This window comes from Macaca nemestrina, chromosome 7 (assembly GCF_043159975.1).
Source record: "Macaca nemestrina isolate mMacNem1 chromosome 7, mMacNem.hap1, whole genome shotgun sequence".
NCBI lineage: Eukaryota > Metazoa > Chordata > Mammalia > Primates > Cercopithecidae > Macaca > Macaca nemestrina.
In genome coordinates, this window is record NC_092131.1 from 97103604 (window position 1) to 97116645 (window position 13042).

Consider the following 13042-nt stretch of genomic DNA (forward strand, 5'->3'; position numbering starts at 1 on the left):
TCTATCAAAATCACAAAGATCTGACTGGGCACGGTGGCTCACACCTGTAATCCCAGCACTTCGGGAGGCTGAGGTGGGGGGGATCACCTGAGGTCAAGAGTTCGAGACCAGCCTGGCCAATATGGCAAAACCCCGTCTCTACTAAAAACACAAAAATTAGTTGGGTGTGGTGGCACATGCCTGTAATCCCAGCTACTCAGGAGGCTGAGGCAGGGGAATCGCTTGAACCCAAGGCAGAGGTTGCAGTAAGCCAGGATCATGCCACTGCACTCCAGCCTGGGCGACAGAGCGAGACTCAGTCTCAAACAACAACAACAACAACAATATTCTACATACAAGGTAGGTGAGAAACAAAAAGCGGCCCATTTTCACATACCAGTAGGTCAACAAAATAGGTCTTTCTCAACAGTAAATTGGCAATTTTGTAATGAGAATCTTGAAATGCTCAAATCATGTAACAGAAAAATACAATCCAACTGAATAAATATAACTTACTTACAGATATATGAAAAAGTAAGTTGTACACACAGATTTAGGCATAAGCATGTTTGTTGTGGCATTATTCCTAATAGCAAAAATTGTGAACAAAATTCGAAATGTCGATTGAATAAAGTATGATGTCCCTACTAAGTTTTTAATTTCTTCTCCAAAACAAAGTTTTTATAATACAGAGAAAAATGTGTAGAGAGAAAACACCAGGTAACTAAACATTCAAAAGCCAGATTCTCTTTCACTTTAGAAAGAAAAATAGATTTTTAAAATTGCGGTGGGCCAGGTATGGAGGCTTACGACTGTAATCCCAGCAATTTGGGAGGCTGAGGTAGGTGGATCACGAGGTCAGGAGATCGAGACCATCCTGGCCAATGTGGTGAAATCCCATCTCTACTAAAAACTAAATTAGCTGGGCGTGGTGGGGCACACCTGTAATCGCAGCTACTCAGGAGGCTGAGACAGGAGAATCACTTGAACCAGGGAGTTGGAGGTTGCAGTGAGCTGAGATGACGTCACTATACTCCAGCCTGGTGACAGACCAAGACTCCATCTCAAAAAAAAAAAAAAAAAAAAAAAATGGGGCAATTGAGTAGAGTATGTTCAGAATTTTGGTAAGGCCTAGGGGTGTGCCTTCATCAACGCCAGTTTTACTCATGTCTGTCACTATAATATCTGAAGGGGCATTTTCTAGGTCAAATTTATAACAGAGAAAATAAAACCTCAATCCATGACAGTCTTTATTCAAATAAGGTGCCTTTTAAAAGAGTCTCTCATTTCTCCTGTTTCACAGAAAATAAGACCTGACCTCAGAAAACAGCTTTCACAACCCTCACACCACCCAGGTTAGAGGTGGTGGTGGTGGCAGGGGGAGGAACATCTATCTCAAAAGAAGTAAAAGACACACAAAATATTCAAAAATTGATGAGGAAACTGGGAAGACAGGCCCACAATAAAAACGACGGGAAGATTACAAAGTCATTCCTGTTCCCACAGGCAAAATGCAAAAGCAAAACCCAAACTAGAATAACTATTCCAAGAATAATTATGACAATTCACACGGCCATAAAAATAGCTAATATTTATTGCATATTACCGTTTCAGCTCCACCCACCCCACGGCCCCGCCTCACCACCACCACCAAGTCTCCACAAGCACACGCACCAGATTAATTGTACCATAAGCCTAGCAGGCTCATGGCTAGACCATGTCTGAGCTAGAATCCAAACTCTGGTGGTGCACGTCTAAAGCCTATGCATGACTCTCACCTACCATCCAGCACTCTTCAACACGTCACATCATGGCACAAAAAGAAAATGATGTCTGTAGGGCACAGCAGAATTTACGGAAGAGACTGCTGAGCGGCTGGCCCAAGCCTAACAGAGGTGCCCAGAGGGCTACCAGAATGAATACTCCAGCACATCCCATTCAGAACACACCTGTTGGGAAGTTATACCGCTGCTCAGTATACAATAGAGTTCTAGCAACATCATAAAAATTAGCCTGCTAAATAGCAAAAGAAAACCAGGACTCAAATCAGTCATTTTAACTTTTTGAACTTTTTGGTAACAATTTAGTAATTTATTAAACAACAATAATTTAATAACATAATAATAAACAATAATTATTTAATGTTAAAAATTATGCTGTGTAACACCGATTACATAGCACAGTTTTCACCATATCAAGAGATCTTTAAACTTTTTCTCTGAACTACTCCTTTTAAATACGAACATGACTTACGTAGTACATTTTTTTCCATTATCTGCAAATAAAGCTGCCATTGCTCTAAAAACGACTGTCAGATATCTACCTGTGCTGGAAATTGAGAAAGAGAGCAGTTTTCTGAATGAGTGTTTATGAATTTTCATCCACTAAAACTTGCATCAAAAAAGAAAACCATCAAGCCTCAACTGACAGCTGAAGGGATGATGTTCACGGCCCTAGTAATGTGACAGCGAACTTCAACTGACTTTTCTTTTACTTTTGCAACACTGCAGAGTGGCCACAAGAGGGCACCGGCAACACAGTAAAAACTACTACAACTGCCTAACATTACAGAAAAACATAGGGTTTTAATGCGAGGGCTATTGTTTTCCACCTATTAGTGTTCTAGGAGCCAGCAGAGTATGAGCTGAGCATTTTGCACAGGACGAGAGACCTGCCCATATCACAAGGCTAAAGTTCAAGCCCGGCCTGGGGCATAGCACCAGCTCTAAGACGCCAGAACACCTCCTTCTCGGCCACCTTCCTTCTGATGGGAAATTGACCCAGGGTTCAATTTCCTCCACGCATCAACCAAATCATGAAGCAGTTGGAATTAAAAGCGATTGCTCACATATTTCTTCTGCTTTACCAATCTCAAAGTTTAAGACTGCCAAGAGCTACTCAGATCAAGAAGTTAAAACAAGTGTAAGTACTATTTGGTCAAAAACAATACATCTTGTATTGTTGAGTATGGAAAATAATAGAAAGGAAAAGGGGACTATAAGGAAATAAAAGGAAAACATTTGCATGAAGAAAAGGAGAGTAGAACGAGCAAAGAAAGATGAGAGAAATAGAAGAGGGGACAGGGAGAGTCAGATGAACACAACACACAGGCAATGGCTGAGACAGAAGAGAGGCAGGAAGATGGCGGCCATTCCTCTTCCAGGGATTGCTAACAAAGGTGAGCTCAACGCCTCGCCTGGCCCATTGACAGCATCTGAGTAAGACTCGATCTTAGACCACTACAGAGCCAAAGTCATCCAACAAGAAATAATAACAGTAATAATAACAGGGCTGCTTAGTTTACTCCTGAGTTCCCCAATACCAGACCTAGTCTTGTCAAGGTTGAAGGCCCACATGCCAAAGATTCAAAGGAAATTCTTGAAGAACTGGTAAACCACCTGCAAGGAACAATCTTCTAAATGTGGCCACACTTCCAGAGCTACCTAATCCAAACTTCTCAGCCTCCCATGATAATCTTCTGTGTCCATGATTATTCATGGGTATTAAGCATGCTTAAGACGGGGAGTTCTTAGTCTCCCACCAACTTCATTTTTAATTACCCATAGGTTTTTGTTTTTTTAAGTATGCACACACAGACACACAGAGAGGTGGACAGCTAAAGACCCTGAGGTGTCCTGGTGGCAATTATACAACATTACCCCTTTCCCGACACCATTGCTAAACCTGCCCATTGTTCTGAAGCCAGACTTCCTCATGAGTCTTTCTAAAGAACAATTAACAATGGTGTAGTTGAGCAATCTTCACCAAAACTCCCCAAAAAAGCTCAAAATCCTGCCTTGATAGCCTGCTTAACAAACCAGCTCTGTGTCTGAACCAGGGAAGGGAGTGATTCAGATAAAACCTCATAGCTCTTTATGCCAATGAAGCCTATTTCCCAGCCTCTGGCTGATGGCATCACAGCAGAGACAGGGAACTCGGGTATCTGAGAGTCCTCTTCTGTATGTGTTTCCTCATGGGCAAAGTCACCAAAAACTTCCTATGCTTAATCACAAACCCTTTAAGCACTTTTTAATACTCTTTCTTGGGGTTTGTGAGCTGTCTTTTCCTAAGGGACATACCATATTCTTCCACTCAACTGCTCAGTTAAATAGTAAGAAAATGATTTTTTATTACTCAACATCTCCGGATTTTTCTGCATTATTTCATGTCGTATTTCCAAGACGCTTCTGCTGAAAGCATTAGCCTCAACTCTTGATGACTGCCTAATTAGATTATACCATCTTTGTTGTAGATAATGGTTTTAGAGCAGTTTTTAAAAGCAAGAATCCAAAAATCAGACCATGATATTCTAGGCAGAGGTCAACAAACTTTGGCCCATCAGTTAAATCCAGACCACTCCCTGTTTTTGTAAATAAATATTTATTGGAAAACAACTATGTTCATTTGTTTATTGTCTATGGCTGCTTTCTCACTATGTCAAGAGTTAATTTTCAGTTATGGCCCACAAAGGCATAAAAAGTTTACTAATCCATGTTCCAGTCAGAAAGTAACATAGACAGTAATGATTACGTAACAATCCGAAGAAAATGCAGAACTACTTCCTTAGCAAAGAGTGATTCATCAAAAATAGTTTTTCTCCCTAAAAAATTTCAAAAACAGAGACTGTGCAATTGGAATTAAAGGTTCTGAAGCTACTGCTCCTCCACAGTCAAGCTTGCAACATATTTGAATACCTTTGAAGGAGCCTCTGTCATAATAAAAAATATGTGATTGATTAGATCTGTGTATTTTTTACTTAAAATTAAATGCATGATTCCACATAGGAAAATAAAATACAGTTGACTCTTGACAACATGAGTTTGAACAACTGCAAGGGTTCACTTATACAGGATTTTCTTCCTCTTCTGCAACTCCTCAGACACCAAGACCAAACCCTGGTCTTTCACCTCCTCCTCAGCCAGCTGGATGTGAAGACAATGAGGGTGAAGGCTTTTATGATGATCCACTTTGACTTAACGAATAGTAAATCTATTTTCTCCCTTTTATGATTTTCTTAACACTTTTTCTCTAGCTTACCTTGTTATAAGAATACAGTACAAAACACATATACAAAATACGTGCCAATGGACTGTTCATGTTATCAGTAAGGCTTCCAGTGAAGAGTAGGACATTAGCAGTTGTGTTTTGGGAATTCAAAAGTTATATGTGGATGTCTGACTGCATGAGGGTTTGGCAACCCTAACGTCCTGCATTGTTTATTGATGAGCTGTATTTTAAAAACCCTACGCTGAAGACAGATCATAGAGAGAACACAGAGAAATTGGCAAACTGACACAAGTTAAGGATCAAGCATCCAAGTTCAATGATGGGGGAGCTGACATGGAACACAGCAATGAGTTCTGTGCTGGGAGTCAAGAACATGGCCAACTTGTATTATGATCATTCATTAATTACTATAACAACATATCTATTGCCTATTTCTACATGTAGGCCATTATATCATCTATACTTCTTTATTAACACACAATAATAGTACATATTTATGGGGCACATGTAATATTTTGATACATGCATACAATGTGTAATGATCAAATCAGCATAACTGAAATATGCATCACCTCAAACACATCATTTCTTTGTGTTGGGAACATGCCAAATCTTCTATTTTGAAATATACAATAAATTATTATTAACTAGAGTCACCCTACTGAGCCATTGAACACTATAACTTATTCTAACTGTATTTTTGTACCCCTTAACCAATCCTTCTTCGTCTCCCCCATTCCCACCCTTCCCACCCTCTGGTAGTAAGCATTCTCCTCTCTACCTCCATGGATCAACTTTCCAGCTCACACATGAGTGAGAACATGGGATATTTGTCTTTTTGTGCCTGACTTATTTTACCTAACATTCTGTCCCCCAGCCTCATCCGTAGTGTTTTAATTTTTCAGTCCTTACAATCACATTATGAGGAAAGTCACATCACACCCATTTTAGAGAGGTTATGTAAAGTTGTACAGTGAGATCACAAAGCCAAGTAGTAGACCAAATCCAAATCCTCTTCTTGTCCCACTGAACCACCCTATCTGCCCTGAATCTTGCCTCCCAATGTGACCTTCAACAAGTCAGTTAATTTTTGTGCTTCCATTTCCTGAATTAAAGCTTCCATTAAATCAGCAGCTGGACCAGGTGATCTGTATGAAAGTCATCTTTTATCTTGGAAATCATATAAATCCTTTTTGCTGACTTTAATCACCAAGCCCCAGAAGAGTACCAGTGTAGTGCTCATTTCATTGAGGAAACCCAAGACATGCTTGTTGAATAAGGGAGTAAGTGACTAAATCCTGTTCATTCTGCAAAGATACTTTCCCTTTTATAACAGGCCTCAATGCTCCTTAACTCCAGCACTGAAGTTGGATTTCTTCAATGAAGAACTAAAATTAATTAAAAATACTCTGTGTATAAACCATCAAGTATATCACAGGAGGGCATGCAAAGATTAATAAACTATTCTTCCTCCTAATATAGCACTAAGATTGTAATAGGGCAGATCAGTCATTTACCCAATTAAGGATAAAGGTGTATGTTTTATAAAGGTAAAATCTGTATACGATTGAGGTGAGAGAGAGCTTATGCCTGTGAAAAACATAAAAGACTGCATAGGAGAAGTGCCATCTGAGTCTGTATTGTTGCAATACTTCCTATTGCAACAATAAGCTATTGGTTTAGTATCTACAGAACTGGAGAACATGTTATAAAGACTAAATATTGTAAATGCATAGATAAGCCAAAAACATTTTATAGTTAGTACTTTAGCATATCACACAGTTTCTTGAACCTAATTATTTTAATTGGGTTAATACTAAATTAAATTATATTCCAAGAATACAAATTAAGTAAAGCTGAGACCAGTGATAGCAAACAGGTAATGAGAACAAGCTCCAGGAACATACAATGTCGTGGCTAACATAACCAAGAATTGAAACTCTACCTCAAGGAGAAGCATGGGTTTCTTCTCATGTGCCAACATCCACCTGTGACGGGGACTGCCTAGAGTAAAGGTTCTCAAAGTGTGGTTCCTGGGCCAGCAGCATCAGCCTCACCTGGGAACTTGTTAGAAATGCAAATTCCCTGGCCCCACCCCAGACACACTGAATCAGAGAATCTGTGTGTGGGGCTCAGAGATGTACATTTTCATTAGTTCCCAAGATTCTTCTGAGGCCCATTCAATTATGAGAACTATTGGTCCAAAGGATTGTGTTAGATAAAAATTCTGAGTCTCGGTCGGGTTTCGTAGAAAATAATGCTGTATTGATAAGTGACGTTGTTCCTAGGCAAAGGAGGCAGGAGTGAGGGTGCACACGTATTAGTAATGAGGACCCCCTCTTGAACCCACAGTAGACCCTCAAATGCTGTCTTGCCCTGAGCAGGCTCAAGGTCATACCTTCATCACTAATTTAGTACTTGTGATAATCAAACAGAAATTAACAATAATAACATAGGAAGCCATACTATACATCCCCAAGGTATAAAACATGAACTTGTTGAAAGAGTAGGGTATTTTCTTAATAGATAATGATAAAGTGTTCCCCAAAATGAAAGAAAAAAAAAAACAAGAACAATTACTACTGGTTTCAAAAGAAATAGGGACTGAAACAGCACAGTTTATGACCTAGACTCCTTACTGGGTATTTACACTTGGATTATATTAGGTTTGCACAAATTAAAAGCCAAATTCTCACATGATGTTTTAACTGTGATAAACTCTGCAGAGAGAGATGACAATGGCTGGGGTTAGAGCAGACTTTGGTCTTCAAACAGCAAGATATGGAGCAAGTGCACGTAAGCCCTATTGTATCATTTTCTGATGTGTGCAATGACTTCATTATCTAATCAGTGCACTGACCATCTACTAGGAATCTGCTGTAACTGCATCAGTTTGATAGAGAAGTATAGTGTTGCCTGACACCAGTGAGGGAGAAAGAACAAAAAAAAAAAATGGAGAAAGCTAGAAAAGGAGTAGTTAGCCCACAGAAGAGGTCCAGGGCCTGTATATGTCCCGAAACTTAAAAACTATTGGCAGGGCATGGTGGCTCACGCCTGAAATCCCAGCACTTTGGGAGGTTGAGGTGGGCAGATCACAAGGTCAGGAGTTCGAGACCAGCCTGGCGAAACCCCATCTCTACTAAAAATACAAAAATTAGCTGGACATGGTGGTGCATGCCTGTAATCCCAGCTATTCGGGAGGCTGAGGCAGAAGAATCCCTTGAACCCGGGAGGCGGAGGTTGCAGTGAGCTGAGATTGCACCATTGCGCTCGAGCCTGGTGACAGAGCTAGACTCCATCTAATAAATAAATAAATAAATAAATAAATAAATAAATAACAAAAAAAATTGAAGAAATTCCATAAATTTAAAACAGGACAGGTAGCTTGAGAACATTTTCTTCCTAGTAATGTAAAAAACACACTCTCTAGAACACTCTTCTGATCACCAGAGAAACTGTCACAAAATGAATTTGATAACAATCATTTTTGACAAAAGTAACCACTGGACACTATGTCGGATCAGGACAAGAATCAGGATATTTGTGGGAAGCCCCCCCTACATTGGTTTATTATTACATCTTTTAGATATTATTTCAGGCATCAAATGCTATCTGCCCCAAACCATTAAAAAGAACATAAGAGATGCAGCTGTAAACATACATACATTTATAATAATAATAGAAATGAGAAAGGACACACTTGATACAGAAAGTATGATTTTGATTTAAAAAACTATTTACCAACAAGTAGGCAATAATTTTTTCACTATTTTAAAATGCTACATCTGAAAAAACATGAGCAAGAGAGACAGAAGAGAAATTCTGATTCAGAAAAAAAAGGCCATACTTCATCCAGTTCTGAAAGATGAAAGCCAGGTGAGATCAGTTCATGGAAGAAGCCATATCCAGAGACATGAGCAGTAGAGAGTCATAGCAAAGATATTTCCGGGTAGTGGTGGAGTGGGAGGGTAGGAGGGTGGAAGGGTGTGTGGCAGGTGAGCCAGGAATGCTCCAGGCTTGGAGGCAGCAGGTAAGATGGCCAGTGCAACTCAGTGTGACTGGTGGGTTCAGTACAGAAAGAGAGCTGGATGGGCCAACACTGTCCTATGCCTTGAGGCTGAGCAATGTCCAGCAAAGGCATCTGAAGATAAGCAGAAGCAGATAGCACAGGCATATGCAGACAGAAAAGCTTTAAGTGGCAAGTGATAACCAGGAGGAATGGGAAGAACCCAGCCTGAACTACCGGCTCACCCTGTCCTGCAGCATGCCCAGGTCTCCTCATCATCACTGATTGCAGGACACAGTAAGCAAAAATAACATCCACAGATGCGGGAACAGAAACACACAAATAAAATGATAAGCAACCCGCTTCAGAGAATCAAACAGGTAAAAGAAAATAACGTCCTAAATGAGAGACAGTCAATACATTAAACTGACATCCAAGAAACACCGCAGCAAATAGGATATTTTAAATGAATACTTACTATTCTCAAAAAGAGATGGGATCATCAAACAAAACAGGTTATAAAAATGAAAACCATAACTGGTAAACAGAAGAGTACAATGTAAACAACTGACAAGAAAATGAGCAAGCTGAAGATCAAGCTGAAGAATTCTTCCTGAGAGGAAAACGTCATGGGAAAAATTAAAAAGAAAACCTAAGAGACATAGAAGACAGATCTAAGAGTCAATAGACCCTTCCTTTATTGAAAAGATGTTCCAAAACACCATAGAGAAGGACCAGCAGAAACTGTCTAAGAACTGAAGCAAGAAAAAGAACTCTTTAGAATAAAAGGGCCTCAACTACTAAACCAAATGAATAAATAAAGATCATAAAGAAAAAACAGATATATTTGCCTACAATGAAATGAAAAACTTCTGAAGGACAAAAGAGGTCATACAATTAAGGATAAGCAACAGACTGGGAGAAAAATATTTGCAACACATAACAAATGTCAATGCTGAAAATTATGAAGAATTATAAAAATTTAGAAGAAAAAACTCAATAGAAAACTAGACATTATATAAGTTAATTCCTGCCACCTTCCCAATAGCCTATAAGGTAGGTTAACCTTACTATCCGTTTTACAAATGAACAACCCAAGGCATCAAGTGGTCAAGCAACATTTCTCACATCAAACAGCAATGAACAGAGACACCAAGATCTGAGCCCAGGCAGTCTGGCTCCACTGTCTGCTCTTAAACACACGCCATTTTAATATAAGGTTTAGCCTTATCTGTGCACAGAAACATATATGATATGTTCATTACAGCATCATTTATAGTGCAGAGACAGAAGGAAAAAAATAGCTACCATCAGTAGAGAAACAGATAAACAAAACATCATACTATGGAATAAATATAGTATTTAAAATAAAGGCAATATATGTACATGGAAAAGCATGGTCAATTTTGAAGACCTGTACATTTTTTTAAAAAAGTTCATTGCAGAACAATATGGACATTATAGACCCATGTTAATTTAAAAATGCACAGGTATATATTTATGGCTAGGTACAGAGACTTGTAAAAGGTAAATAAAACAAGCACAGGCAGACACTAGCTATTAGAGGGAGTCCAGTGAGATTTCAAAGCAGAAGGCAGGTGTTTCAAAGGCATTTCTGTCAATGTGTACATTGGATGGCCTTATACTAAGGATGGGCTCACATTTTTCTCATGAATAATTAAAGTAGGATTGAGGAAACATTTTCTTGAACAGTTGCTATATGCCAGGCATAATGCTATCAGAGTTATCTCATTCCATTCTAAAACAACTTCATGTGATTATTAGTATCATTATATAGTATCGCTTAATAATAAAGAAGAATAGTAAGGCTTGGTGTGTTTAAATAATTCACTGCAAATGTCTTATACCTGGAGAGACTTGGATTTGAGCCACTGTCTATCCTAAACCATGCTGTGATGTCAAAGCCTGACTGACAGTATTGATACAAGGACAGAGAGAAAGAAGTTTCCAGCCTGCATCCACTATAACAGACCCAGGTCTTACCACAGCGATCTCGGACAACCAGGTTCCGGCCTTCCTTCAGGTGTATGGTGAGGAGGTACGCAAAAGGGCTGGAGAGGTTACTCAAGCCATCACTGGCTTCCCCCAGTACCTGCACAGATGGAGAAGGCAGTTAAGACAGTATGTCTTGGGCCCAAGCAAGAGAATTTCAGAAATACTTCTTAATTTTGGAGGGAAAAAAGAAAGGCCACTATGAAGATCAACTGTCATCCCCAACTCCTCCTCACGACGACAACTCGGTTACCCTGCTTTATTAACAAGTCCCTTACATTGCTCCCCAGTGTGATTTTATCAGAATTCAGAAGCAAATATGATTACATCTTTGCAAGGTTAACCTTCCAAGAATGAGATAACCAACCTCTGAAATACCCTCATTAAATTACTGCAGGATCCCTTGTTATAAAACTCAGGGTACAGTCCCAAGAGAGGCAACAGGAGGAAGAAGTGCCGCTGCAGGGCTGGTTCCCAAGAACATGTGCCCCGACTTCTGAGTTCAGATGTAAAATGCCCCATCGTGTTCTCCACCCTTCCCACCAACCCCCATCACCTCTGTAGACCTCCTCCACGTGCAGTAAAATTTCAGTTCTGGGGACTCAGCTGATCCCCCCGCAAGCCCACATGTCCACCTGACACATGCTCCTTCCCTGGGTTGCCAAGGGACATTGTCTCTGTCCAGTGCTCTCCCGGCTTTTCCACCCTTCTTTTTCATTCTCTGGCACCCACTCTTAGTGTCTCTTACTCTAATCCCCACAGTCTCACCTCCCTGCAACTCAGTCACTTCCTCCTCCGGAAATGCATCAACTCCTGCAGGCCATATTGTAGAATTCAAGTCTGTTTTTGAATATTTATTACATGAACCTAATTAAATTTTTGAGCCATTTCAAACTTTTGACTGTCCTTAAAGGGAAAGGGCAGATAAGATCATTTATCATTCACTTATTGGACATTCAATTAATCGATCTTGTGGCTAAGCCACCCTTGACAGCCTTCCTTTGAAAGCTTCAAAGCACTTCAGAATGGCTTTATCTCCCTTACTATCTCACTCAATTTCATAGTTACTCTGTATTTTTAGAAGAATCTATCCCAGTCTGCCTAATCAATAGACAGTGAATTAATCTCCTCCAGCCAAAATTTGCAAGGCCTGTTTTTGTAAGTGGATACGGTTTGGCTTTTTTTTTTTTTTTTTTTAGCAATAAAAGAGGCAAAGAAATACAAACCCAAACATTTGATGAGAAATATCTATAACATTTAATGTTTCTTTTTAAGGAATGCCACTCACAGATTGTTCTTCAAAACGCTGAGATGTCATAGAAGCATTCAGGTCACTGCTTCCACATAGCTTCTGTGAAGAAAAAGAAAAAAAAAATCTGCTTTATAAAAGCAAATTAATACCAACTCAGGAAGATACCCTCTATCAGGTCTTTCCCTTTGGAAATCTGATATTTGCATATGCAGCTTCAGTGAGGGCTGCCTTCCGGTTTGTGTGGCAAGGAGGAGACGTGGATTCAGAGGTGTCAATCCAGCTGTGTCCTCTGCCACCTAAGTCACTGGATAAGAGGAACTGCACGCACCTGCTGGGGCACTGGCATCCCTAGTTCACCCAGGTGTTTAGCATGCAAATAACTTTGTTCCCAGGGAAAGCAGTGGGGCAGCAGAGCCACTGTGCCAGATCCCTCCCAAGTGGGCTAGCCTGGCTCCCAGCCTCCGACGTGAAACGGGCAGCTCAGGATCCTGAGAACTGAGCATGTCTATTAGGAAGAAAACGTTTCAAAGTGTGATCTGTGAGACCCTCCTCAAGCCATGCCTTCATGGGGCTAGCAAACTGTTCAATCACCAAACCAAAACTGGGAAATGCAAATTCGGAACAGATGACCTCAGAATGAGAGGTGTCTATGTTTCCCAGTTATTTTTGTTTGTTTGTTTGTTTTAAGACAGAGTCTCACTCTGTCACCCAGGCTGGAGTACAATGGCATGATCTCAGCTCACTGCAACCTCCGCCTCCCAGGTTCATGCCATTCTCCTGCCTCA

The 13042-nt window shown here is 40.1% G+C and overlaps 1 protein-coding gene across 2 annotated transcripts in view; it reads right to left on the bottom strand.

Annotated features, from left to right (window-relative positions):
- The window catches only part of LOC105479363 (multiple C2 and transmembrane domain containing 2), a 262013-nt gene that overhangs the window by 164987 nt on the left and 83984 nt on the right, over nucleotides 1-13042 (bottom strand). For both annotated transcript variants that reach the window (XM_011737316.3, XM_071100616.1), the window contains 2 exons: nucleotides 12294-12356; nucleotides 10997-11105 (listed from right to left, as the gene is read on the bottom strand). In XM_011737316.3, coding sequence (XP_011735618.2) covers nucleotides 10997-11105; nucleotides 12294-12356 — 172 coding nt within the window. The remainder of the gene's footprint in view (nucleotides 1-10996; nucleotides 11106-12293; nucleotides 12357-13042) is intronic.